Here is a 25,919-nt window from a genome sequence, read left to right as displayed (position 1 = left end):
TGGCTTTACTATGGCTTTCTTTCAAGATTGTTGGAACATAATTAAAGGAGACTTGTTAGAAGTTTTCAAAGAATTTGAGGAATAGTCTATTATTAGCTGTGGAGTAAATGCCACTTTCCTAGCCTTGGTCCCAAAGAAGAAAGAGGCCAAACATCCCAAAGATTTTAGGCCAATTAGCTTGATAACAAGCATCTATAAGATACTGGCAAAGGCCTTATCTTTGAGGATCAAAAAGGCTCTTCCCCGCATCATAAGTCAAGCTCAAGGTGCTTTTGTTCATGGTAGACAAATAGTTGACCAAATTTTAATAGCAAATGAAAGTGTGGAAGAAATGAGAAGATTGGGTAGGCAAGGTTTTGTTTGCAAATTGGATCTTGAAAAGGCCTATGATTTAGTATATTGGAGTTTTCCGCTAGAGGTGCTCAGAAAGTGTGGTTTTGGGGATAGATGTGCAAGTGGATAGGTGGTTTTCTGACGTCTTGCCATTACTCAATTTTAGTAAATGGAGTAGTAAATGATTTTTTCTCTACATGTAGGGGCTTGAGATGAGGTGATCCATTGTCCCCTTTCCTTTTCACATTGGTTGTTGATGTTTTTAGTAGACTTTTGTCAAAAGCAGACACAGTTGGATTGATAAGAGGATGGAGATTAGGAAGAAATCAAGTCCCAGTTACCCACCTTCAGTTTGCAAATGATATCATAATCTTTTGTGAGGGATGTGATTTGTTGAGGCCAAGAAATTTGAGAAATCTAATAACCCTCTTTGAGAATGTCTCAAACCTGAAAATAAATCTTGAGAAGAGTTGTGTGGTGGGGCTAAATGTGGAGGGAAGGAGTTGGAGTCTATTGCTGCCTGCATAGAATGCCCTATTTCTGCTTGGCCCTTGACCTATCTAGGACTTCCCCTATGTGCAAATCCAAAGGAAAGTAGGTTTTGGATCCTAGTGGTAGAGAAGTTTGAAAAAAGGCTAGTGACCTGGAAAAAGAACTATATCTCTTTGGGTGTAGAATAACTTTGATTAGGGCCACACTCACAAACTTACCCTTCTACTTTTTATCTGTTTTTAGGATACTTGTTAGGGAAGCCAAGAAGATAGAAAAGTTGACGAGGGATTTTTTGTGGGAACCAGGTGCAGAAAAAAAGGATCATTTGATTAGATGGGAGGTGGTGAGTCGAAGCAAGGAACAAGGGGGCTTATGGTTAGGGAACCTAGTAAATAAGAATGAAGCTCTTTTGGGCAAGTGGTTATGGAGGTGGCCTCTAGAAAGAGAGAGATTGTGGCATGAGGTGGTGGCTAGTATCCATGGCTGTTCTGAATTTGGTTGGGATGTCGGGATATCTCAATGGGCCACACTCACTACACCTTGGAAGGTGATTTTTGGCATCCTCCCAAAATTTCTCAAGTTCGTAAGATATGATGTCTGCAATGGTAATTCTGTGCTTTTTTGGGAAGATGTTTGGGTGGGCAACCAACCTTTAAAAGACCTCTATCCTTCCCTTTTTTCTATTTCCCTCTATAAAAAGGAGTCTGTTTCGAGGTTTCTTTCTCCCCCCATTCTCCCATTGTCTCTTAATTAGGACTTTGGGTTCCGTAGAGGGTTGAGAGATGAGGAACTGGTTTCTATCTCTGAGCTCCTACTTTTACTTGATTCTGTTTGTTTGGACCCTCCTAAACCAGATAGAAGAATTTGGTCTTTGACCTTAAGTGTCTCCTCTTGTTCTTCCTTCTTTAAGTCCCTTTGCTCTACTCCTTTCCCTTTGTTGTTCCCAGTTAAAGAAGTTTGGTCAAGGCCAATTCCACCTAAAATTGCTGGTTTTTGTTGGGAAGTGTATCATGGTAAAATTAATACTGTGGACAATGTACAAAAAAAGAAACCTTTTTTCATTCTTGTCCCCCAATTGGTGCATTTTATGTAAAGTGCAGTATGAGGACTGTTATCACCTATTGATTTCTTGCTCTTTTACAATAAATATTTGAATTGGGTTTTTATGCTGTTTGGGTACAGGTGGAACCTGCCTCCCGAGGTAAATCTTCTTTTTGATCCGTCTTTTTTTGGTTGGCCAACAAAGAGAGGGAAAGAAATGTGGAAATGTATTAGGGCAGCCCTCATATGGACCATTTGGGAGGAAAGAAATGCCAGAATTTTCCAAGAGAAGGAAAGAAGCATTGCTGAAATAAAGGATTGTATACTTACAAGGGCAATCCTTTGGCTAAAAACTACTGATCTCTTTGTGGATTACTCTAGTGATGACCTTCGAAGGAGTTGGGCAGCGATGGCCTCCACATCATCTAAGAAAAATAGAACACAAGCAGTTTAGTTACCCCCTTTAGGAGTTGTGAAGTTGAACTGTGATGGGAGTAGTCAAGGCAATCCAGGACCTTCGGGTATAGGAGGGATCTTGAAGAATAAGGATGGCAACATTCTATCTTTATTCTCAGGTCCAGTAGGTTATGGAGACTCTACAAGGGCTGAGATATTAGCTGTGGTACAAGGACTGCAGATTTTCCACCAACTTGGAGTGACTAATTTGATAGTTGAAGGAGACTCTAAGGTGATAGTGAGATGGATGTCGGACCCAAAAGCTGTTGTTTGGGGATATAGGGACATCATCAAAAAAGCCAAATGGCTTACGAGCACCATGTCAGTTAGCTTTCAATGGGTTAGTAGATCGGCAAATGCTTTGGCTGATTCTTTAGCTAAACAAGGGGCTTCAAGGGATTCTCTATTTTTGACTAATTTGTAACTGCAATCTGAAAAGAGTTGGGTTTGGAACCACCTTTAAGTGGAGGTAACACCTCATGCCTCCTCTTAGGGTGCTTCATGCTTGTACTATTTCTATCTCTATTTAATAAAGTACCATTCGTTCATCAAAAAAAAAAAGTCTGGTTGTTCATCTCTAGCTAATGCAAAAGATATGGACTTAGTGCTGGCCCCTGTAGTAAGCTCACTATGATTAGAAATTATTTCGTTTCTCTTCTGATTTCTTACAGTAGTTACTACCGTGTCATACGAGGATACCAATATACCTACTTGAAATTCTCTTCTTTCCTAAAACATACCAAATGACTTCTTTGGGGACTCTATCATCTATATCTATCTATCTATCTATCTATCTATCTATATCTATCTATCTATCTATCTATATATATTATACTAAATGTAAATCTCTTATTTGTCTCCTAAAATTTTCTTAACTTTCTAAGTGTTTCTTCCAAGCATGAATCTGAATTGGTTTTTTTATAAACCAGTTTCTTTGTCTTAGGTGTTCCCAAAGGTTCAAAGTATCAATACACCTTTATGCATTGACAGAAGTGTATTGGTGCTTTACACTATTCAAAATTTCATTTTTATTAATATTTTTATATTATTTACAAACAAAATGAATAGTTTCCTCAAAACAACTTAGTAGGTGTATCGTTCCGATACGATACGATACACCTGATACGGAGTATATCGTATCAAAATTTTGAACCTTGCATGTTTTGTAATTTCTTATCAAAGATATAAAAGAGACTGTTAGGGTGTGAATAGTAAAAGAACCCATTGTTTCAAAGAATCTTCTCTTCTCCCCTTTCTCTTCTTATTCTTCCTCTTTCTTCTCTTCCCTCTTTCTTTTTCCTTTTCTTCATTTATTTCTCATTCAACCTACTTGGAATCAGAACAGAGAGGTCCAAAGACTTCTTACTATGGTCATCTCTCACATTTAAGGTTGCATCAAATTGAATAATCAGGACATGATTGCAATGTTTTCCTGCCCCCACTTATTTTTTGATTGGAAATGTTAAATTTGATGCCTGTGTTACAAAGTGTTGTTTTAAGAAGATATTTGGGTTGGACAGAGTCCCCTTAGTGATAGGTTCCCTACTATTTTTTTCATTGTCAGAAAACATAAGGAGAGTGATCTCTTTTGTTTTTATTGATAATTCTTGGGACTTGGGTTTGAGGAGAGGTCTAAGGGAGTTGGAAGTGACAATGGTGGATGAATTAGTTAATCTTCTAGGATCAACCTATCTAGATCAATCTTTTTTGGACAATAGAATTTGGAAACCTTCCCCATCTGGTGTGTTCACTTGCTCCTCTTCTTTGATGTATTCAGTCAACAAATCCTACAAGAAATTTTCCTTCAAGGGAGGTCTGGTGTCGGCTTGTACCTCCAAAAATTCGTGACATTTTGTTGGGAGGTGGTTCTCCAAAAAAATCAATACTCCAGATATGTTGCAAAGAAAAAACCAAATTTTTGCTTGTCACCTCATGTTTGTAGCCTTGGCTTGGGTTCTAGTGAGACAATCACACACCTCTTAATTTCTTGTCCATTTGTGTGGTTTCTTTGAACCAGGTTCTCTTCTATCTTTGGTTACAGGTGGGCACCTCCCTCGGACGTGGTAAACCTCTTTGAGCCAAGGTTTTTCAAGCAACCAAAGAGGTGTGGAGGACCACAAGAGTAGCTTTTCTATGGTTGGTCTAGGAAGAAAAGAAACAATAGGATCTTCCAAGGAGTGAAGAAATCCAAGGAGGAAACTGTAGAAAGAATAACCATTATGACTACTCAGTGGTTGAAAACTTTGGATTTATTTAATGACTTCTCAGCTAAGGACAATTACAGGAATTGGGGAGTGGTGGTATCTATAACCTCCATAAAACCTACTGTGCAGGAGTTGTGATCCCCACCAACACAATAAAGAACGAAACTGAAGTTTGATGGGAGCTCTAGAGGTAACTCGGGCCCTTGAGGTATAGGGCGAGTATTCAGAGATGAAAATGGTAAAATTGTGGCTATGTTTTCTGGGCCAATAGGAGTGAGGGACTCATTGAGAGCAGAGGTGATTGCCTTGCTTCAAGGTGTAAGATATGCCAAACAATTGGGGTAACACCAAGTTGAGATAGATGGAGACTCTAAATTGTTAATTGATTGGCTGTAATGAGGTAAGTTGGGAGCCTGGATTTATAGATAGCCCACAAGGGAAATCCTCAATATAACAAGGGATATTGGTGCTTGCTCCAAATGGACAAGGAGATCAACTAATGGCTTAGCTGATGTGTTAGCTAAACAAGGGACTGTGAGGGAAAGTATGTCCTGGGAAGTTTTAATAAAGATTACTGGGGACTACCTGTTTTAGGGGTTGAAAGTTGTACTTAATTTTGTATTAATGAAGTTATTGTTTCCAATAAAAAAGCCCAACTTTCCACATCCTCCAATATATCCTAACTGATTTGGGTTGGCAAAAGGCAGTAGATAGGTAGATCCACTACTAGAAAATCTTATTGTGTCCTTAGTGTCATTAGATTACATTAGATTAGTTACCTATAGTCATGATTACATTAGTTCTTCACACAAACAAGAATAAGCCAAAGTCTGTATATTGTTCATGACATATCAACCACCTAGTCAATTAATCAATCAAGATTTCAAGAGAAGTAACAAATTGCACCACCAATATATCCCAACTGATTTGGTTTGCCAAAAAGCAGTAGTTAGGTAGATCCACCTCATTCTTCTATTTACAGTTTCAACTTTACAATATGGAGAGTTGAATATCTCTTTTTTAATAAAACCATTTTCACTGATCAAATATATATATATGGAGAGTTGAATGCTGCAAGAAAGAAGCATGCCCAGATATACTGGGAGAAAGAATAGATGATGCATTTATTCCTTCATGCATGCTCCACTTGGCTATAGGGATATAGCTTAGTTGGTAGAGCGTCACTCTTGCAACTGGCTTACTGCAATAATAGGTTGGACATTTAATTGCCCAAGTAATAATGGATATAGCTTAGCCAACTGAACTGGTGGCTCACTTTTTCTACGTAATAGGGAAGAGGACCGGAATATGCCATTGGACTCTACTGAGACATCAACAGTTTGTAATTAGTTTCTGAGTGTCTGGTATTAGAGTGTTTAGGACAGGGAAGTGTTTTGAGTGAATTCCAATCAATTTGATTAAGTACTATAAATGCTGAAAGAACTGATAAGCTGCAAATGTTTTTTCTCCCAAGTGAAATTAGGGTTTTCTCCAATTTGTGATGACTGATATATTTGTCTTTCACATCTTTTTTTTTATTGTTTTTTTCATATATCTTGGTTGATTCATAAATGCTCTAAAGACTGAAGATTTGGCCGATCTACATTGTGAAATCAGGTTTAAAATAAATATGTAAGTTGGGCATGATTTATATCTTTCTCTACTCAATGTGCAGCTATAAGAATATTATATCAAAAAATGTAATGGATTCTACAAAGATAATTTGGCCTTTTCTGTGTGGGATTTTCTTCCACTTCCATCCATAATGGCAGATTAATTGATGTGGTTTTCAGAGTTGGGCACTAATTGACTTACCTTTGTAGACTGTAAAATTTGCTGAAAAAGAATAACACTTCTTAACTTAAAATTTACTGCAAGTTGTACATGTCTGAGAAATGAAAACGAAAAAAAAAATTGCCATCATAAATTTCCATGCTGTTTGAATGAGGGTTTTTATAGAATGGCTCGTTTAAACGAGTACTATCATGTTTAATATCTGTATGAAAGAGATCAATTACATTGGGTTTTCACTTCTTCTCAGCTGGCAAAAGCTTGCCACATGATGCGAATAGATCTTTCTGCTCATGGATTTTATATTACACCGGATATTGGCTTTGATTGGAAAAGTGGCAAAGGAAGTCCATTCAACTACTTCACCTATGGAGCTGCATTTGCTGAGGTTGAAATTGACACATTGACTGGAGATTTCCACACTAGAAGAGCAGATGTTATTTTGGATCTTGGATATTCTATTAATCCAGCTATTGATGTTGGGCAGGTATTCTCTTTCATATCATCTTCAACTATCTACTCTGTGTTTCTCTTTGAATTTAAGTCAGGATAATTGCCATGATACAACTCTGTTAGCTAGCTCTGGCTTTTGGAAGTGTTGTCACTGTAATAGAGTTGTCAAAATAAGTGCCAAATGAGATGTTAAAATCACCCCAAAGTTGTAGAGCTTGACTCCAGAAACTAGGAGATAAGATTTACCCAATGCCACAGTGAAGACAGTTGCACTTGCAGCAAATTTGAACCCCTAGCTACTGAGTGGTTTGATCAGCCTAAAATCTAATTTTGAGTGCTCTACTTAGTATCCAGGGCTTCAGCCCCAGTTATTTCATTCAATCTTTACCTCGTTGCTTACAGTGCCCAAAGTAGATTTCACTGAGAACTCAATTACTTTCTAAGTACAGTCAATTTGACTGATCTCAGAAGTCATACTTTTGGGTAAGGAGTGTTTCCTGTCTATAAAAGCAGTCATGTGCATGTATAAACATCTGCCATGGTATAATTGTAATTCAAATTCTACAGAGGTTGTAAGTATTCACTTTTATATACTCACCTATTTCTACCACATCAAGGGATCCTCTTGACCAAGCCAAATCATCTATGAGATTGGGAATCTCTGGGTTAGTTGCCTGTTCAGTCAGTCTGTGTCAGCCAGATACCCTCCTTGGATTGGTGGTTTTCACAACTAAAATTAGTCATTCAAAGTTTTTGTTGTTTGATAGGAGAGGTAACAGCTCGTGCTTATAATGATTTAACTTCTTGATCTGTTCATTGATAAAATCATTTTCATTTATCCAAAAAAAATGTTATTGTTGTTTGATATAAAATGTATCCATGAATTTTGTCTAGAGACAAAGAGAGCTAAAGTGTTACTTTTTTTGTCCTTTTTTTATGCTTTTGTACATTAGATTCTTTCTTATTCTTTTGTACACTATTTGTATATTGAGGACAGAATGGTCCTTTCACCAATTCAAATACTTTTTCTTATTCTGATCTGCTTGGAGAAGATTCTTAACCTTCGGTCCTACTGGTATTTAGGATTCTTACTAATAGTGTTTGGAGAATCCTTTTGTGCATTTGATTCTTCTGCCTTAGGCTGTTTCGATCATACCTTAACCCTGTTCCTGGAGTTCTGTGCCACCAGCTTCAATCTTTTCTCTAGATTTCTTTCAAGAAGTATCAGATCTGCATGAAACTTTAGATTTGGTGTTGCCCAGAGGAGTACTTTCAATCTCTCTTTGCCTGGTTTGGATTCGATCTGCTTAAGAAGGGTTTTGATATCTCTTTTGGATAAGTTGGTATTTTTTTACTGTATATTGTTTCTAGTTAGCTTTTGAAACTCTTCTAGAGATTTCTTTTAATTGCCTGTGTTGAACGCATGCCCATTGTTGTGAGAAGGCTGATTTGATGTTTTTCCTGTTTTGGAGTACCCTTTTATTGTGTATCTTATGTACCATATCGTTGTATAGTTGTTCTATTCTTTCTTAAGCTAGAGAAGGGCACGATGGTCCTTTCTCACCTATTGTATCTCATTAGTATGTAATACACTTTTGTTTGGCCATGTCACGTGTGAGACATTAGAGACACCCCTCATATGCATACAGTTGATATTCTTTCATCTCGAGTAAAATGATCAAAACACTTTTTGATTGTTGAAGGAATCTGAAGTGCAAAGGGATTTGTGTTCGTTGAGAGGAGTGAGTCATTGTATTGTAATTTTTTTTTTTTTGAAAGGTAAGGTAAAGCTTTATTAGAACATCACATAGATATTACATCAGCTCCCAAGCCAACATGAGACTTGGCCGAAGAAGCTGAGTAGATTACAGATTACAACTTCCAAATGGAGTGTATTCTTAACAACTCTGATACATTCATATTCTTAAACTAAGCATTCACAGAGACCCAGGAGACCAATTTGCAAACATCAAAGTGAATAAGGTCCTCTGAACTCTTCACTTTGTTACTGGAAATCCTATTGTTTCTTTCATCCCAGATGGACCACAGAACAGCAGCAGGAACAACCTTCCACACAATCATTTCTTTTTTCTTCAGACCTTGAGCATTCCAGCTGCACAGCAACTCCTTGACTGAATTCAGCATTACCCAGCTCAGCCCAGTAGCCTTGATAAAATGGTCCCAAACCTTAGAGGTGACAGTACAGTGGAGACTAAGGTGGTCAGTGGTTTCAGGATCACAAAGGCCACAAGACTGATCCAGGACCTGCAAACCCCTTCTCACCAGATTTGACCTTGTGGGGCATTTGTCCAAAGTCATTGTCCAAACTAGAAAGTTCACTTTTGAAGGGGGAATGGGATTCCAAATATGCTTCCAGGGAAAGTCTGAAACTCCATATCTGCTTAACTTAGAGGCCAAAGTTTTAACCGTGAAACAACCATCAGCATTCCACTTCAAACCACTCATCCTCCTTGCTGCAGATAATTTCCTGTCTCTGCAATAGATTCAGCAGCTCCACTACTTCACCTAATTCCCAATCAAACACATCTCTTCTGAAAAGAGGAGCCTAAAGTATAGAGTTTTCAGATAAAGAATAAGAGCCAGCCACAGACACCTCTTGATTAGATGCACATTGAAAGAGAAGAGGGAAGACCTCTGCCAAGGAGCAGTCCAAAATCCAGGGATCTTTCTAGAATTTAATACTGCCCCCTCTCCCAATATTAAGGATCACCCCTCATAGAGATAGTGAAGGCACTTCATAATTCCTTTCCAGACAGAGCAACCCCAACTTGGGAAGGAATCATGAGAGTACCAATCCCCCCAGTTCACACCAAATTTGGCAGCTATAAGGCTTCTCCACCAAGCATTCCTTTCAGTACCAAATCTCCAAATCCACTTGCTAAGGAGGGCTGTATTAAACACTTTTAATTTCCTGATTCCCAGTCCCCCTTCTTCAATAGGAGACAAACTTGTTCCCACTTAATGAGGTGGATTTTCTTTTTCATCTTCCCAATCTCTCCTTTTAGCAGTCTTAGCTGGGAGTGGGAAGAGGGAAAGAAAATAAATGGGCAGGTTAGATAAAGTACTTTTAATGAGAGTCACTCTGCTCCCTCTGAAAGATATTTAGCTTTCCATGAGAAAGTTTCCTCTCTAACCTCTCAACCACAGGGTCCCATACTGCAGCCGAATTACATTACACCCCCAAAGGGAGACCCAAATACTTAACAGGAAGGGGTTCTCCAAGTTAGCAACTTGACCCATTGGACTAATCATGCTTTTACTCAGGTTGACGTTTAGACCTGAAATCACTTCAAACCAACACAGAATTCCAAGTAACACCTCTAACTGCTCAGGAGCAGCATCAAGAAAACAAAGTGTGTCATCTGCAAACTGAAGAATATTAACTTTTTATTCACCCGGAGCAATTGCAAAGCCCTCCCAAAGCCCAGCCTCAGCAGACCTTCTGGCAAATTGGGTAAGGATGTCCATTAGACAAATGAAGAGGAGAGGGGAAAAGGGGTCACCCTGTTTCAGGCCTCTACTGCTTTCAAAAAAGCGTGCAGTCTGACCATTTACCAGAATAGAGAACTTAGGAGAAGAAATGCAAACTTTGGTCCAATTTCTCCACTTTTGACCAAAGCTCATCTTTTCCAGCACGAAATCCAGACACCTCCAGTTCACATGATCATAAGCTTTTTCAATATCTAATTTGCAAATCAGGCCAGGGGGTCTTTTCTTCTTGAGTCAATAAGTTCACTGGCAATAAGGACTGAATCAAGCATCTGCCTTCCTGGAACAAAGGCACTTTGATTACTTGAGATCACACTACTCATAACTCCTTCCATTCTCTCTGCCAACACTTTTGCTAGGATTTTGTAGAAACTATTCAAGGGGTTTATAGGTTTAAATTTGTAGCTCCTCTACCTTTGGGATTAGAGTAACAAGGGTGGCATTTAGGCTCCTTTGCAGAGAAGCGTTCTCACAAAAAGCCTGAAAAACATTAATTACATCTTGCTTAATAAACTACCAGCAACTAGTATAGAAGAGATTTGTCAGCCCATCAGGACCTGGAGTTTTCTCATTTTCCAACATACTAACTGCAGCCTTCACTTCCTCCTCTATGAAGGGTCTCTCAAGCAACTACTTTTGATCATCACTCAGGTGCTTGAAGGGAATGTCTGATGGAAAGGGTCTTCTAGACCAATTCTCTTTGTACAGCCTCTTGTATTGTAAATAGGAACTTATGTTTGATTTTGGGTGGTAAGTAAACTGTTTGGAACCATACTTGTAACTTCCTGTATATCATGTTGTCTTTGTCAATGCTTTCATAATCCTTGGTAGGTATTTACACATGAAGACCAAATTATGTCTTTGAAATAGTTATTTGATCTATAAAATCAGTGCATTGATGAATCAAAGTACTTCAAGGCTCAAGTAAGCTGGAACCATTTTTCTTGCTTTGATGCACTTGGTATTACTACTGATAGCTCAAATAACATGAATAACTATTTTCACCTAATGTCATATGACTACATTTTTTTTCCTTTTTTTTATCATAGATTGAAGGAGCCTTCATACAAGGTCTAGGCTGGGTTGCTTTGGAAGAGCTAAAATGGGGTGATGCAGATCATAAGTGGATTAAACCAGGTTATCTCTATACGTGTGGACCTGGAAGCTACAAACTTCCTTCTGTGAATGATATCCCTCTTGAATTTAATGTTTCACTTCTAAAGGTAAATACACTTCAACTTTGTATTGATTTCTTTTGTTTGGAATTAAGTTATTTCTGTGTTTGTCTGAAATTCAGCCTTTTTTCCCCAAGTTGGATTGGTTTTCTAGTATTATAAATGTCTTTAGAAAGTATGCCGTAAGATATTAACAAACTGTTGTTTGTGGAACCAATGGCCACAAATCCCCATATTCACTTCGAAATTTTTTCGTAAATATATTCACTTTGAATTGAATATCTAGAAAATGTAATAATAATGACTGAAACATCAGTAGCATAAATCACTTGAGAGGTTTCTGTCTTTCTCAAGTTCTAAATTCAGTTATGTACTATGAAAACCTCAAACATAGCCTATATACACTTTTCATCACTATATGCAACTTGTATTGTGCATTTTGCACATGTCCCTTCAATTTGAATGGGTATTACTCAAATGGACACATCTAATGGTGTTTGTATAATGTCCAGAATATATTATTCGGTTTTCCTAATAGCCTTAAAAATTTGAATGCATGTCCTTTCAATTTCATGTCTAGGCTTAACATTTAAATATATGTCCCCTCAACTTGAGAATGTATGCTTACATGCATTCAATTTCATGTACAATAATTCCATCATATATATCTATTTGATTAGTTTTGTTTTGAGTTGTTTATATATTTGTTTTTATAATAGTGTAAGGGCATGTTCTATGCACATGTGCAAGTACAGCAGGTACAATCATTGAAATAACTAATAGAATAACAATGTTCGAAGACAGAACTAGTTAAGATAGGACATCAAAGAACTGTATTAGTACTCAAGGATAGGGAAATGTTTAGAAAATTCAGACTGTATATTTAGTATCCAAAGAAGATGATTCAACCAAAGGAGGTAATAACTTCTCTAAATAAGAAAAGAGACATGACAAATCCTGAAGTGCCTATATATCAGTTGGTCTTGCTTTATTACTTTTATCATGCTACCAAGTCCGGTGGACAGAATAGATGATATGGATGAAGCTTTGGTCCCAAAATATACAAGACCGGTATTGCATTCTTCTTCAAATCCAGGTTCTCAAGTATACAACAATGAGAAAAATAACTATAGTTCAATAATTTTTTTATTTTTTTCATAGATATCAGTTTAGTAGTCAAATTAAGAACATGCAACATCGTTAGGAACACAGGTGGAGCTGTGACCAAGCCAGCTATACAAAATGTGTATTCAAGAAAGAAGAAAAAAAGCCACATGATAAGTTGAAACAGATTACCTGAAAATTGTAACTACCAATCTTGATTCTTGATCTTGATTAAAGTCTATAAAAGGCCATGTAATAAAGAGAAGAACAGAATCAAATTCCCATCATTCCTTCTCAAATATCTCTCTCTCTCTCTCTGAATATTAGGAGGTTCATCCCCACAAAGTGGTGGCTTTAACAAAGACTAACATAATTGGCATCGGAGCTAGCAAAGAACTTGGAGAAATGCCCAGCACTCGGTCAGAAACAATGGAAGACAGGATCGATAAGATGGAAGTGGGGTTGCACAAGGTATCTGGTGACTTACAGGAGTTAAAAAATAACACTTACAGCAGTGATGGTGCAGCTGGAAAAGGAGCCACCAACAGCAACTAAGAAGGCGAACAAGAACAACAGGAGGTGACAGCGGTAGGGGTGGTGGCATTGATCAAGGAAGACCTTTCCTACCCAAACTGGACTTTCCAATCTTCACCAGAGAAGACCAGTGTTGTGGATTTATAAGGCCGAAAGGTTTTTCTAATTCCATGAAATCCCAAGTAACCAACGGGTCTTGTTTGCCTCATTCCATTTAGATGAAATAATCCATTCTCTGGTTCCAATGGCTTTGTCAATCACACCCCAAATATCTTGGGCTGATTTTAGAGAAGCATTATGTGTGCATTTCGGACTGACGGCATAGTTGTCAAGGCGACGCCTAGGCGACTAGGTGGCTTTCAAACTTCACCTCGCCCAGATGCCATGCAAAGTTCGTATAAGGCGCACACCTAGTCAACTAGGTGGGTGCTTAACTCCAAGGTGCATGGCTAGACTAGATGCAAGACACATTAATACATGATATACATCATTGCATCCCTTAATACATTGATCCTTTAATATTTTTATATTGTTTTTTACTTTTCTTTTGCTGCAAATAGTTTTTATTGGTTAGATTTTGTTATTACAATTGAACCTATCACACATTGTCACTCTTTTTATTAGAAGAAGAGTGCTGTCTTTGTAGGGTTTTATTTTCATGGCAGAACTGAACAGAACAGGGAGAGCTGTCCAGTCAGGTATGTTTCACACACAGTCCAACTCCAACTCTTGCTGCAAAGCTGCATAACCAACTAGAAGTCTAAACAACCTCGAATATGCCAGGTAGTCTAAAAATGAATCATCTTCTTCTTCTCAGTTTTCAGTCCACCTATTCTTCCTCCTACCCACTTCGTTTTCTTCCTTTCTTTTCTTTTTGTTGGTTCTTCCTGTTTATTTTGTCCTTTCCATACGTTTTTGGTATCAAACAGGGCCTCCGTTATCATTTTCCTGCAAACTTTTCACCCTTTTACCTGCACTTTTGTGATATCTGCTCTTTTGTGATATCACTTTTGTGATATCAAACAGGGGTTCATCTTTATTGAGATCGACCTTAAAAGGAACAGTTTTTTAACCTTCTGGAAGCAGTGGTTAACAGAATTCTGTCTCCCTTGCCATTTCTTTAGGGTTTCTTGACAGAGATCGACCTTAAAAGGCGTAGTTTTGACAGTTTTTTGACAATTCTGATTTAAGTCAATTGTTTCTGTTAGTTTTCTGATATATCTGCTCATTTCTCTGAGTTTTTTGACAGAGATCGACCTTAAAAGGCGTAGTTTTGACAGTTTTTTGACAATTCTGATTTAAGTCAATTGTTTCTGTTAGTTTTCTGATATATCTGCTCATTTCTCTGAGTTTTTTGTGAAATCTCACGGTCAACTATTGCTCCCACTTTTTCTGTGACTGTGACTGGTTCTTGGGCAGCTACAGTAATCTGATTTTTAATTTCTGGGTGTTCTTGTTGACTGAGGAGTGTTTCTTGGATGTTACCAATAATCTGAAGTCGATTTCTGGGTAATTCTTCCTGACTGAGGAGTTTCTTTGTGGTGATTCTCAGCTGAGAGTTTCCTTTTTTTTTTCCGATTCAGCAGAGACGATTTTTTTACAAAAGAGGTTTTTTTTTATCAAAGTAGTGACTGTTAACATCCTCTTTAAAATGGAAAAAGTTGGAAGTGAATTCAAGACTCCCGGGGAAGGTATTTTAGGGGCTGGAAGTATGACTGAATGTTCTTTTCAAATTACAACTGTTAGGTTTGATGGAACAGATTACTTGGAGTGGGAACCAGCCATGATGGCTATTGGGGGTAGAGGTAAGTTAGGCTATGTAACGGGGGATATAAAGTAACCAGCCAACGAAGACTCCAGGGGAAGGTATTTTAGGGGCTGGAAGTATGACTGAATGTTCTTTTCAAATTACAACTGTTAGGTTTGATGGAACAGATTACTTGGAGTGGGAACAATCAGCCATGATGGCTATTGGGGGTAGAGGTAAATTAGGCTATGTAACGGGGGATATAAAGTAACCAGCCAACGAAGACACATCACTTGCCAAATGGGTTCAAGAGAACTATTTGGTGATGACATGGCTGCAGCCCCACATTTGTCGAAATTATTTATGGGCCAAAATGGTTAAGGAAATCTGGGATAATATGAAAGAGACCCACTCCCAAACCCTTAATGTTGCTAGGGCTTATGAACTGAAGTGTGAAGTGAAAAATCTCAAGCAGGGGGAGAACCTGGTCTCCATTTACTTTGTTACTTTGAAATCTCTGTGGCATGAAATTGACCATTTGGAAACCATTTGAGTGGGAGAGTCAGAGAGATGCAGCTACCTATAGCAAGTTGGTTGAAACAAACAGAGTTTTTGAATTCCTAGCAGGTCTGAATTCAGAATTTGACATAATAAGGCAGCAACTTATTACTAGGGATAGGTGTGACCTTGTCTCAGGCTTATTCACTAGTGCACAGTAAAGAGAGTAGAAGAAAAGTGATGTTACAAGTTCAGCCCATGGAATCAGCCCTAGCAGCAACAAAACAGAAATTTGGGAAAGATTAGGAAAAGGAAATAAAGAAGGAGATGTTTTGTGATCATTGTAAGAAGCCCAAGCATACTAGGGATAGTTGTTGGAAGTTGCATCCCCATCTTGTTCTAGCTAGATTCAGAAATAAGAAAGGAAGTGCTAATATGGCAGTCAACATTGACAATGCATCATCTTCCAATACAAGAACCACATCTCTAGATGCCTTAGCTGCTATCTAGGCTGCCTTGACACAATTAGAGAATGAATCTGGTATTTCCGGGTCATCATCACAGTCTTCAACTGCCACTCCTGCCATTCCTACTTCAGCTTTTGCTTCCTTAGGTACAAGAGTTACAACATATCACACTTCAGCCCCAGGTAACACTAGACCCTTCTGGCTAATAGATTTAGGTGCTTTTGACCATATGACTAGTTTGTCCACCTTGTTTACCACCTATTATTTATCCTCAGGCAGAGACAAAGTGTCTATTGCTGATGGCTCTCTTGTTCCTATTTCTGGCAAGGGAGACATCAAACTATCAGATGCCATCTCCTTGTCCTCAGTTTTGCATGTCCCTAAGCTTAGTGCTAACTTGCTTTCAGTTAGTAGTATTACTAAAAATCAAAACTGTTTAGTTACTTTTTTTCCCGATCGTTGTGTTTTTCAGGATCTGGAAACGAGGAAGGTGATTGGGATTGGCTGTGAGATGAATGGAGTCTACCTGCTTAAGCATTCACAGGGGAAGGAAAATGAAGTTGGGAGATTGTTTGTTTCTCAACCTTTGGGTCAGATTATTCTTTGGCATAACAAATTAGGTCATTTGTCTTTTGGGTCTTTGAAGAGTTTATTTTCAAGTTTATTTGAGTCAGCCAAGTGTCTAGTTTGAGGGGTGAAAGCTGTGAACTTGCAAAACATTGTAGGTGAACTTATTCTTTGAGCAATAAAAGAAGCAATATTCCCTTTGAAATTGTGCATACTGATGTTTGGGGGTCATATCATACTCTTGCCATGTGGGGGGGGGGTACAAATACTTCTTGTTATTTGTTGATGATTATACCCGTTTCTCGTGGATTTACCTTATGCACTCTCGAGATGAGGTTCCTTCATTGACCCAAGCTTTCCATCAGATGGTATTAACTCAATTTGAAATCAAGATCAAAATTCTCAAATCTGATAATGCCAAGGAGTATTTTGCAAAACCCCTGGCATCATATCTTCTTGACCATGGAGTTAATTATCAGAGCACTTGTCCCTGTACACCTCAACAGAATGGGGTTGCTGAGAGAATAAGCAGACATATTTTGGAAGTTGCCAGAAGTGTGATCTGATTGTGTCCTACACAAGTGTGAATTGGGAGTGGTTGTAGCAGTCCTGTTGGAGACTGGGTATCTACCTTATTTTTCTGGCAAATGACGCATTTGGCTATGAATTTTTGGACCGAATTTCACATGCCTTTCCAGTGGAATTGGGTGGCTAGTCTCTTGTACGTGCGCAGGATCCCTGAGTGCCCTCTTGCTGGTGATGAGTGGAACACTTCCAGAAGCTGCTGAATATGGGCTGAATCCTATGGTATCACCATTCGGCGTTTATATAGCAGCAAGTTATTCTCCACTGTGTACCCTGGGTGGCTAGTAGGGTCCTCTTGGACCTGTGAACGCAGCTTGCTCAGTTGTTGGTGCCTTTCAGCTTCTTCCCTTAGCTGATCCATGATGGAACATGTTGGGCCCGTGAGAAGTAATGGAAATAGTTGTGGCTGGCGTGACAGTGCATCTGCCACCTTGTTAGTGTGCCCTGCCTTGTATTTATTGATATAATTGTAGCCGAGTAATTTGGCTATCTATTGTTGCTGTTCCGGGGATAGTATGGACTGCTCCAACAGAAATTTCAGGCTCTGGTGGTCAGTTCGTATGATGAACCTCCTTCCTAGAAGGTAGGGCCGCCACCTCTGAATTGCGAGAACAATTGCTACCAGTTCGCATTCGTATACTAACTTGGCCCATTTCTATGTTGTCATTGCTTTGATGAAAAATGCTAGTGGCCTTTCATCTTGCATGAGGACTGCACCAACTCTTTGGCTTGACGCATCACATTCAATGATGATGTCCTTTGAGAAGTCTGGAACTGCGAGTGTCGGTGGGGATGAGACAATTGTTTTGAGTGTCTTGAAGGCCTGTTGGGCCTCCCTAGTCCAGCAGAACCCATTCTTCTTAAGTAAACTTGTCACGGGGGCAGCAATCTGTCCATACCCTCTGATGAATCAGGCTAAATAGTATACTTGTGTCTGTCCAAATGCACACTGACTCCTTTGCGAGAAGTTTATGAGTCCTTAGCAGTTCCAAGGTGATTTGTAGATGTACTAGGTGTTTGTCCCATGTAGTGCTATATACAATATATCATAAAAAAAAGTGAGTATAAATTTGCGCAAATGGGGTCGAAATATGTCATTCATAAGGGCTTGGAACGTAACTAGCGCATTGATCAACCCAAACGGAATGACTAGAAATTCATAATGCCCTTCATGTTTACGAAAGGCAGTCTTGTGGATGTCTCCCTCATGGACCCGTATTTGATGATATCCCGATGTCAGGTCTAATCTAGAGAATATGGTGACCCTGCTGAGTTCATCTAGTAGTTCATTGATTACTGGTATGGGAAATCGATCCTTCATAGTATTGTTGTTTAGAGCCCTATAGTCTATACAAAACCGCCATGTCCCATCCTTCTTTTTCAAAAGTAATACTGGCGAAGAGAATGGGCTTTGGCTAGGTTGTATAATTTTTGTCAAGCATATCTTGCACTTGCCTCTCAATCTCTAGTTTCTGAAAATAAGGGTAACGATAGGGCCTTACATTTGTGGGTGCAGTTCTGGATAGCAATGGAATGCAATGATCATGGGCACGTTTCGGTGGTAGTTCCTTAGGTTCTTGGAAGATCACCTAGAACTTCTGAAGTAGCTGCTGTAGTTGTGTGCGGCCTTCTTTGGATCTGCTTCCTTGGGCTAGAATGGGGCCGTTTCCGTGGGAGTCTATTTGCATTAATATGATGTGGGCTGGGTCTGCTGCCTGTTTCCTTGGGGAGGCGAGACTAATGGGTCGTAGACCCTTGGACAACTGCCCTTGAATATGCACCTGTGAGCTGCCCACTTGAAAATCCATGGTGAGATGGGCCCAATCACATATCACCGACTCTAGTTGCCTTAACCATTGGACTCCGAGAACTACATTTGCTCCACGATTTCCAAGGGGTGCAGATCTACCTCGAACTCATGTCCTTGTATCTTCATCTTTAATTCTGTGCACATACTGTCGCACACCAGGTTGCTCCCATTAGCTACATGCACCCAGAAGGCTGTATATGGTTGGACCGGAACCCCTAGTTGTCTGACCAATGTTTGGGTAATGAAATTGAGAGTGCTGCCACTGTTTATCAGAACCGACACATGGCGCCCTTGTACCAATCCAGCTACTCTCATGGTTTTAGAAGAAGCAAGACCGGTCAAGGCTTGCAGGGATACTTCCGTGTATTCCTTTGTCCATTTCCCCCATTCTTGGTTGTCCATTGGCTCTTCAATGTCTGTTGATTGCTCGACATATTCGGTTTTAGGTTGAAGGAAGAATACTTGAGGGATCTTACAGCGATGGCCCGGCCCGAATTTGTCTCCACATGCATAACAAAGGCCCTTTTCCCATCGGGCTTGCATCTCAGCCTAGGTTAACCTCTTTGCTGAGCCGGGGCCTGAACCAGAGTTGGCGTCCTTGCCTGTGATTCCTACTCCTGATCTGGGCTCCAGTTTACCCAAGATACCTTGTTCTGGGTTCGATATACCTGGTCTGATCGCAGCTCCCAGAGGTTGATTAGTCCTTCTTGCCCAATTCAGTTTGTCTTCATGTAGTCGAGCTAATGCTACTGCTTCAAGAATGGTGGTGGGTTGCATGGCTTTTACCTCCAGCCACAATTCTTCCCTGAGTCCACCAACAAAACTGCTGACAAGCGCATTTTCTGGCCAGCCTTGTATGCGCACAGCTAATCTTTCGAATGCCATCTGATAATCTTGGGACGGAGACGGTCTGTCGTAGCTTAGCAAGGCTTTCATCATAGTTCTCAAAGGCCGAGACTCCAAATCACATGGTTAAGGCGTCGGTGAAGTCTGCCCATGTGGCTCTTGGGTGCCGTCGCCGGTATCACTGGTACTAGACGGTCGCCTCTCCTTCCAGGTGTGCAGAAGCTAATGGAACACGATCAGGTCCCTGTGTGCCGTGGTAATCGAAGTATCTTTCTGTTTGCAGAAGCCAGGATGTGGAATCTACCCCTAGGAAGATGGGAAACTCGATTCTTGTTGTTCTTGATCCGCTTCGATGACTGGTGTCACTGCGCTCTTACTGATTCAGCGCGGGTGGTGCTTGTGCCAGTTGTTCAAGCAAGGATGCAAAACTTTCTTTGATTTCCTTGATGTTAGTCGATATTCTTTGCATTTTTCCTTCCATGTTGTTGACTCTGTTCTCCATTGCCGACGACCTTGTGCTGGCATCCTGGCTCTGATACCAACTTGATTGGAATTGCCTAACTCAGGGACTCTTTCGAGGAAGCCTGCCTCCTGAATGAGAGAGAGAGAGAGGGAGAGAAATAGTGATTCTCACAAAAGAAATAGTATATGAGCAGTGATTTTATAGAAAATAAAGCATAATAAAATAGTGGTTTTATAGAAAATAAAACATAATAAAACAATTTAAAGAGAGCTTGAAATCAGTACCTACAAAGGTATACACATCACATTGATAAATGCCTTGGATCGGCAATCTCTGACAAACACAACACTCGCAAAGTGATTCTCACAAAAGAAACTTACAATAAAAGAAACTCACAAACGCTCAAACTTACAAAGAAGAGTATTGTACAAGACTAGAGGACTCTCCCAATTTTTTGCACACCTCTTAAATGAGAGGAGGTCGGGATTTATAGAGGGCGGGGAGCCCTTGAAAGACTTCCAAACGCTGGCGGAAGCCCTAAGATAAATTGTTCTTTCCAAAAGTTTTGTCTAGAACTAGTTAGTCTATGTACTTTAGACAAAAATACATCTTTGTACCATCTAAAATCAGATAGAATTTTACATCTAAGATTTATCAATTTCTCTCTTAATCTTTCCCACATATCTGATGAATTTCTTATAAACTGGGTTAGGATATTCAATATTAGGGTCATGACGTCATCCGATACTGGAGATCCTTGAATTAGGATTCTCTCTCCATCTTCATCTCTTTTTACAGCATTTAGGACGTCTCTTTCTCCTTCTGTAAGGTAGTTATTCTACCATCCTTTCAATTGTCCTATGAAGGACTCAGTGATAATAGTGGCTATCACCTTCTCATCATTACCAACTAACTTACCAGCGCAAGCATACATAGTCATATGCGCGATCATATCATGAATCTGGTATTTAGATATTCCATCAAGGTTTCATTCATAGAGCATGCTCCAATTATATCCAACTTGAGGTTTTGGTGGCTCTTCAAATAAGAGGTCAACTGGGGTATGCCTAGGGTAATAAGGCTTTTTGTTTTGATAGGAGAGTTTGTTTATTTCCAAATTTTCCATGGATTCATTTGATATTATGGATTCGTCATATGAATCCTCTCCTAAGAGGTTTATTGATTTAGAGTTCGATACATCATCTTTCTTGGTTTTATTTGATATAGAAGTTTCTCCTTTTCCCAGATTGAAGGAGATATTAATTTGGCTGTTAACTCTTGGTAACTTACCTTTGATAGGTCTAGTGGATTTGTTTTGATTTTTATATTCCTAGGAAGACTTGGCATGATTTCCATTGGTCTCTCTTTGATTATTGTTTTGGATTTAGAGATTTCTAATGAACTTATTAGAGACTCTATTCTATTGGTTTGTTTGCCTAATACATTTAAACAAATTTTTGTATAACTATTTTGTTCTATTATTTGAGAACAATGTTCTGGATCTATTTTTTCAGATTCTTTTATTATTGTTGAATTTTTTATAGGGCTGGCTATGAGCTCATCTTTCTCTATTTTTACCGCTTCCAGCGGTGGATGTATTGACTCTACAATTTTCCCTGTGGCTGTTGTCTTTTAGACTTTAGATAGCTTTTCCTTGACACATAATTCTAATTCCTCAATGGGAGGTTGTATGAATTGGTTTTGTTTCGTAAACCAATCCCAGAAAGGAATATTTTCCTTTGCTTGCATCATGTCATTATACTATGTTTCCCTGATGCAATCCCTTTCTTCCTTTGTGAATCTCTTGAAAAACCATCTTTTCTTTAAAGGTTGTGAATTAAAACCTTACCTAATAATGTCTTTATCTATTTGGAAGTCTTCTTCTATTTTTAAGACATTAATTTCATAATCTACCTCTGTGGGTTCATAAGATTTTGTCGAGGGACTTTCTCTTCGGGTTGAAAGGTAGTTTGATGGTGAGTTATTGGTTGACGGCCTACCGATCTTCTGGAAGTAGCTTCCATTAAATCGGTGTCTCTTCTTGACCTTGTTTCCATTGATTCGGCGTACGACATTCGTGAGGATGTCGAAGCTCTTCTAAACCTAAGTTCTATAGTTCCATAGTTCCATCTTGTTCACTGATAATTGAGGCTTGTTTAGTAGATTCAATAGGACTTGGGGGCTCTGTTTTAGCCCGTGACCAACTTTCCAGCATCTTCACTTCACTCCAAGTGATTTGCCTAGGAATTGTAACATTATTCCAAGTGTTGGTCAAGAAGAGGGTAGTCATTCCCCTGCTTTCTGTAATCCTGGTATTAGGACAGATTGTATTCATAGTCTTAAAGTATACTCTGTATAGTGGCGTTATGTTCTCAGATCTTGGTTTCATGTTGAAACCTTGGGTCTGAATCCTAAGAGTTAACGCTTCATGGATCCCTGGATCTGTCAGTGAGACTGAGAAATTTGGATAGGCATTAAAATAAATTGGCCCTTGGTGGAGGCTTCCTTCGATTACTCCTAATAAGGAGTCACTGAATTTATTATGTCTTGAGTCGGTTAAGCAGGCTAAGGCTATTGTCTGTAACCGTGTTCTGGTTAATGGTTTAACGCGACTTGTATTAAACCATAGTGTATAAAATGACAGTCACTCTTTCTTCTTTAGGTCTCTATTACCTTCTTATCTACTAGGGAAAAGCTCTCTGCTTCGTTACCTAGGGCAATGGTTCTTTCTGCAGTTCTAACATTTAGATCTGTTTTTAGACTAAATATACCTTTCTTGTATATTTCTGAGGGTGCAATTTTTGGGATGGTCCAGTTATGCAAATATTTTTCTATATTATCATAGTTCATTGCTTCCATATTTTTTATAGACATGGACTTAGGGAGGTGCTACTGCTAGGCTCACCAGATTTTTCTGAGGTACTAGAGGTGGACCTAAATAACTTCTTCATCTTATCCTTTTACTTTACCAAATACGGTCTGTCAACTTTCACGGCCTTCAACGCGACTTAGACCTTGGCTCAAGGGTTCTAGCCTTGGTAAAACCAACAGGTGTCTAGGCTGTCTGACTGGGGTTCTAGCCTAGTGATATGTCCGAAGAAGCTACATTCTTTTGGGTTCTAGCCATAGGTTCTAGGTTGCCTAATAGAAAATAGAGGTTCTAGCAAGGTATCAGCATGTGATGGTGAAGTGGGGTGTAGCAAGTAAGGGATCGGACTAGAAAGAACGGAGAACAGTTCTGGATTTGAATAAAGAGGTTAGGATCATGGCTCTGATACCAATTGGATAGGATGATGAACAGTGATGAACAGTGCTAGAACCCTTCATACACTATTTCTGTAAACAATGTTCATACACTATTTTTGTAAAATCACTCTTCAGACACTATTTCTCTGCATACTCCGCCATCCTCTTACACTGTTCATTGCCAATCTAAGGCATTTAACTCTGTTCATTACTATTCATCACCCTCGCACCACACTGTTCATTACCTCTCTCATCCATTTGGTATCAGAGCCATGATCCTAACCCCTTTATTCAAATCCATATTTGTTCTTCTCCATTCTTTCTAGTCGGATCCCTTACTTGCTTCCCCCCACTTCACCATCACCTGCTGATACCTTGCCGGGATCTCTAGTTGCTAGTAGGCAACCTAGAACCTTTGGCTAGAACCCAAAGACTATAGCTTCTTCGGAGATATGACTGGGCTAGAACCCCAATCGGATAGCCTAGACACCTGTCGGTTTTACCAAGGCTAGAACCCTTGAGCCAAGGTCGAAGTCGCATTGAAGGCCGAAGAGAGTGAAGGTCGTGAAAGTTGACTGACTGTATTTGGTAATGTAAAAGGATAAGATGAAGAAGTTATTTAGGTCCCCCTCTAGTACTCAAAAGAATCTGGTGAGCCTAGCAGTAGTACCTCCCTTAGTCCATGTCTATAAAAAATACGGAAGCAATGAACTATGATAATGAAGGGATGAGAGATCCATCGTATGGACACCCGAATCTTGCGGAATAGAATGGGCGAATTTCAAAAATTTCTCCCATTCCCACTGAGATTCACATTCCCTATTTTAGAAAAATCATATTTTTCAATGATCATTCTTGAACCATGAATCGAACCAGATTTGAACAAAACAGTAGGAGAGGGATATACCTGATACGGAGAAGCAGTATCTCCCAATGGAGGTGTTCACGCCCAAGGAACCAAAAACTGCTCTCACTGAAGATGGCGCAGTGCAGGATGGAGCAGAATCAGCAGTGTTCTTCCAAAGAACCAGATCCTTCGCAAGAATCAGCAGGATGGCACGTGAGCACAGCTTCCAATCAGTCCTTTCACAAAGAACTGATATCATGATCCAATCTTGATCACTCCTACTAAGAATAGGAGATCGAACTAGCAGATATGGCGGCGGCAGGAAGGAGGCGGCAAGAAAGAATTTTCGCAGAGGTGCTGAATTCTTTCTTCAATGATTTCAGCTCTGAAGAGAATGTGAAATTCTGTTAATCTCTAAAGGCTGCCGCCCCCTTCCTCCTTTTATAACCCTAAAGGGATCAACTCCTAATCCTATTAAGAGTTGTTGATCCAAATCATATTTGGATCAGAATTCCCTTTAAGTGATAAGGGTAAACCCTTATCTTATCTACAGATTAGATCAGCCCTCTCCTAATCTCATTAGGAGGTTTCTAAATCTGCTAATCCAATCTCAGATTTCGCCCCTCATTTAATTGATCAAATCAGCCCAATTCGAAATGGGCTTTAGGCCCAATAAGGGTATGTTCTCACTTAGCCTTCCAAACTACTGCCCAATTGAGCTTCCTTGTATGGCGTGGGACCCAAACATTGATCTACACATCAGCCACATGGGTTCAGCCCAGCCTTAGTTACAAGGCTTGGCCAAGTACACTGTTATGGACAGTGCACCCCCTAAAGCCCATCACATGGACTCCTAATGGGCCCAACGCTTACCATAAGTGGTCCCTGGGCCAAGCCACCTTGTAACACCCAGGGACTGTGGGCAGATGGAAGATTAGCCCATCAGGTATTACCCTCAATGGTCTTACACTTAACCTCTCAGCCCATAATGATCAAACACTACCCGACAAGAGAGGACCTCTCCCTCGGCTGCAAGGAACAGTGTTGCACTCTCTGCTCACATGGATCCCGGGAATTAAAACATTTTGCAAACATTTAGAAACAGTAAAATATATATATATATATTTTGCAAAACAAAATTTCAACGATTGAAATCAACTGCCGACAGTTTGGTTTCCATCAGAGAGAGTGCATCCCTGATCATTACCTTTGTCCAACAAAGGGGCTGATCCTGTCACTATGATCACCCACTCAGATGAATTCTCGGATTGTCCCAACATACCCAGATTTTGACCCCCACTAAGGATCTCACCGATTGGCATATCAAAGACAGCCCAATCCGACACCTAGTGCAGTATCATAATCGAGTCTTGGGGTCAGGTGTAACTTTCTAGTTTTTCCCATCAATCTCCAAGGTCCAGGGCAATACTGGAAATCTGGTCCGGTTCAAAGATTCAATTAATCCTACACTGCATGCGCCTTGGGTCTCACCCTGGCGGCTGAGGCAGGCGACCCCAACATTTGGCAGCACACCAGTGTCAGCCTTGCCAGGATAAATCTCCCCAGACTTATCCAACGGCTGTGAACATTCTAAACTAGCACGAGTCTCATAAGTGTCCAGTTTAAGGGTATTTCACAGAACACACCACAGGAACACGAATCAAATATGTACTTTATTCATTTATAATAAATGTCATAATGTACATCATTCTGATTGGAGCTAAGGGCATACAACTGTCTAACAGATAAT

General features: G+C 39.6%; 1 protein-coding gene across 1 annotated transcript in view; it reads left to right on the top strand.

Moving 5' to 3' along the window:
- LOC148872553 (xanthine dehydrogenase 1-like) overlaps nucleotides 1-25,919 on the top strand; it is a 109,894-nt gene that overhangs the window by 64,644 nt on the left and 19,331 nt on the right. Inside the window, exons 12-13 of the mRNA XM_088973922.1 lie at nucleotides 6,568-6,804; nucleotides 11,330-11,503. Coding sequence (XP_088830048.1) covers nucleotides 6,568-6,804; nucleotides 11,330-11,503 — 411 coding nt within the window. The remainder of the gene's footprint in view (nucleotides 1-6,567; nucleotides 6,805-11,329; nucleotides 11,504-25,919) is intronic.

The sequence above is a fragment of the Nelumbo lutea genome, chromosome 2 (assembly GCF_056320005.1).
Source record: "Nelumbo lutea isolate HS-2025 chromosome 2, American lotus-T2T, whole genome shotgun sequence".
Taxonomy (NCBI): domain Eukaryota; kingdom Viridiplantae; phylum Streptophyta; class Magnoliopsida; order Proteales; family Nelumbonaceae; genus Nelumbo; species Nelumbo lutea.
Note: the sequence above shows the minus strand (reverse complement) of the source record. Positions and strands in the feature narration are given on the sequence as shown.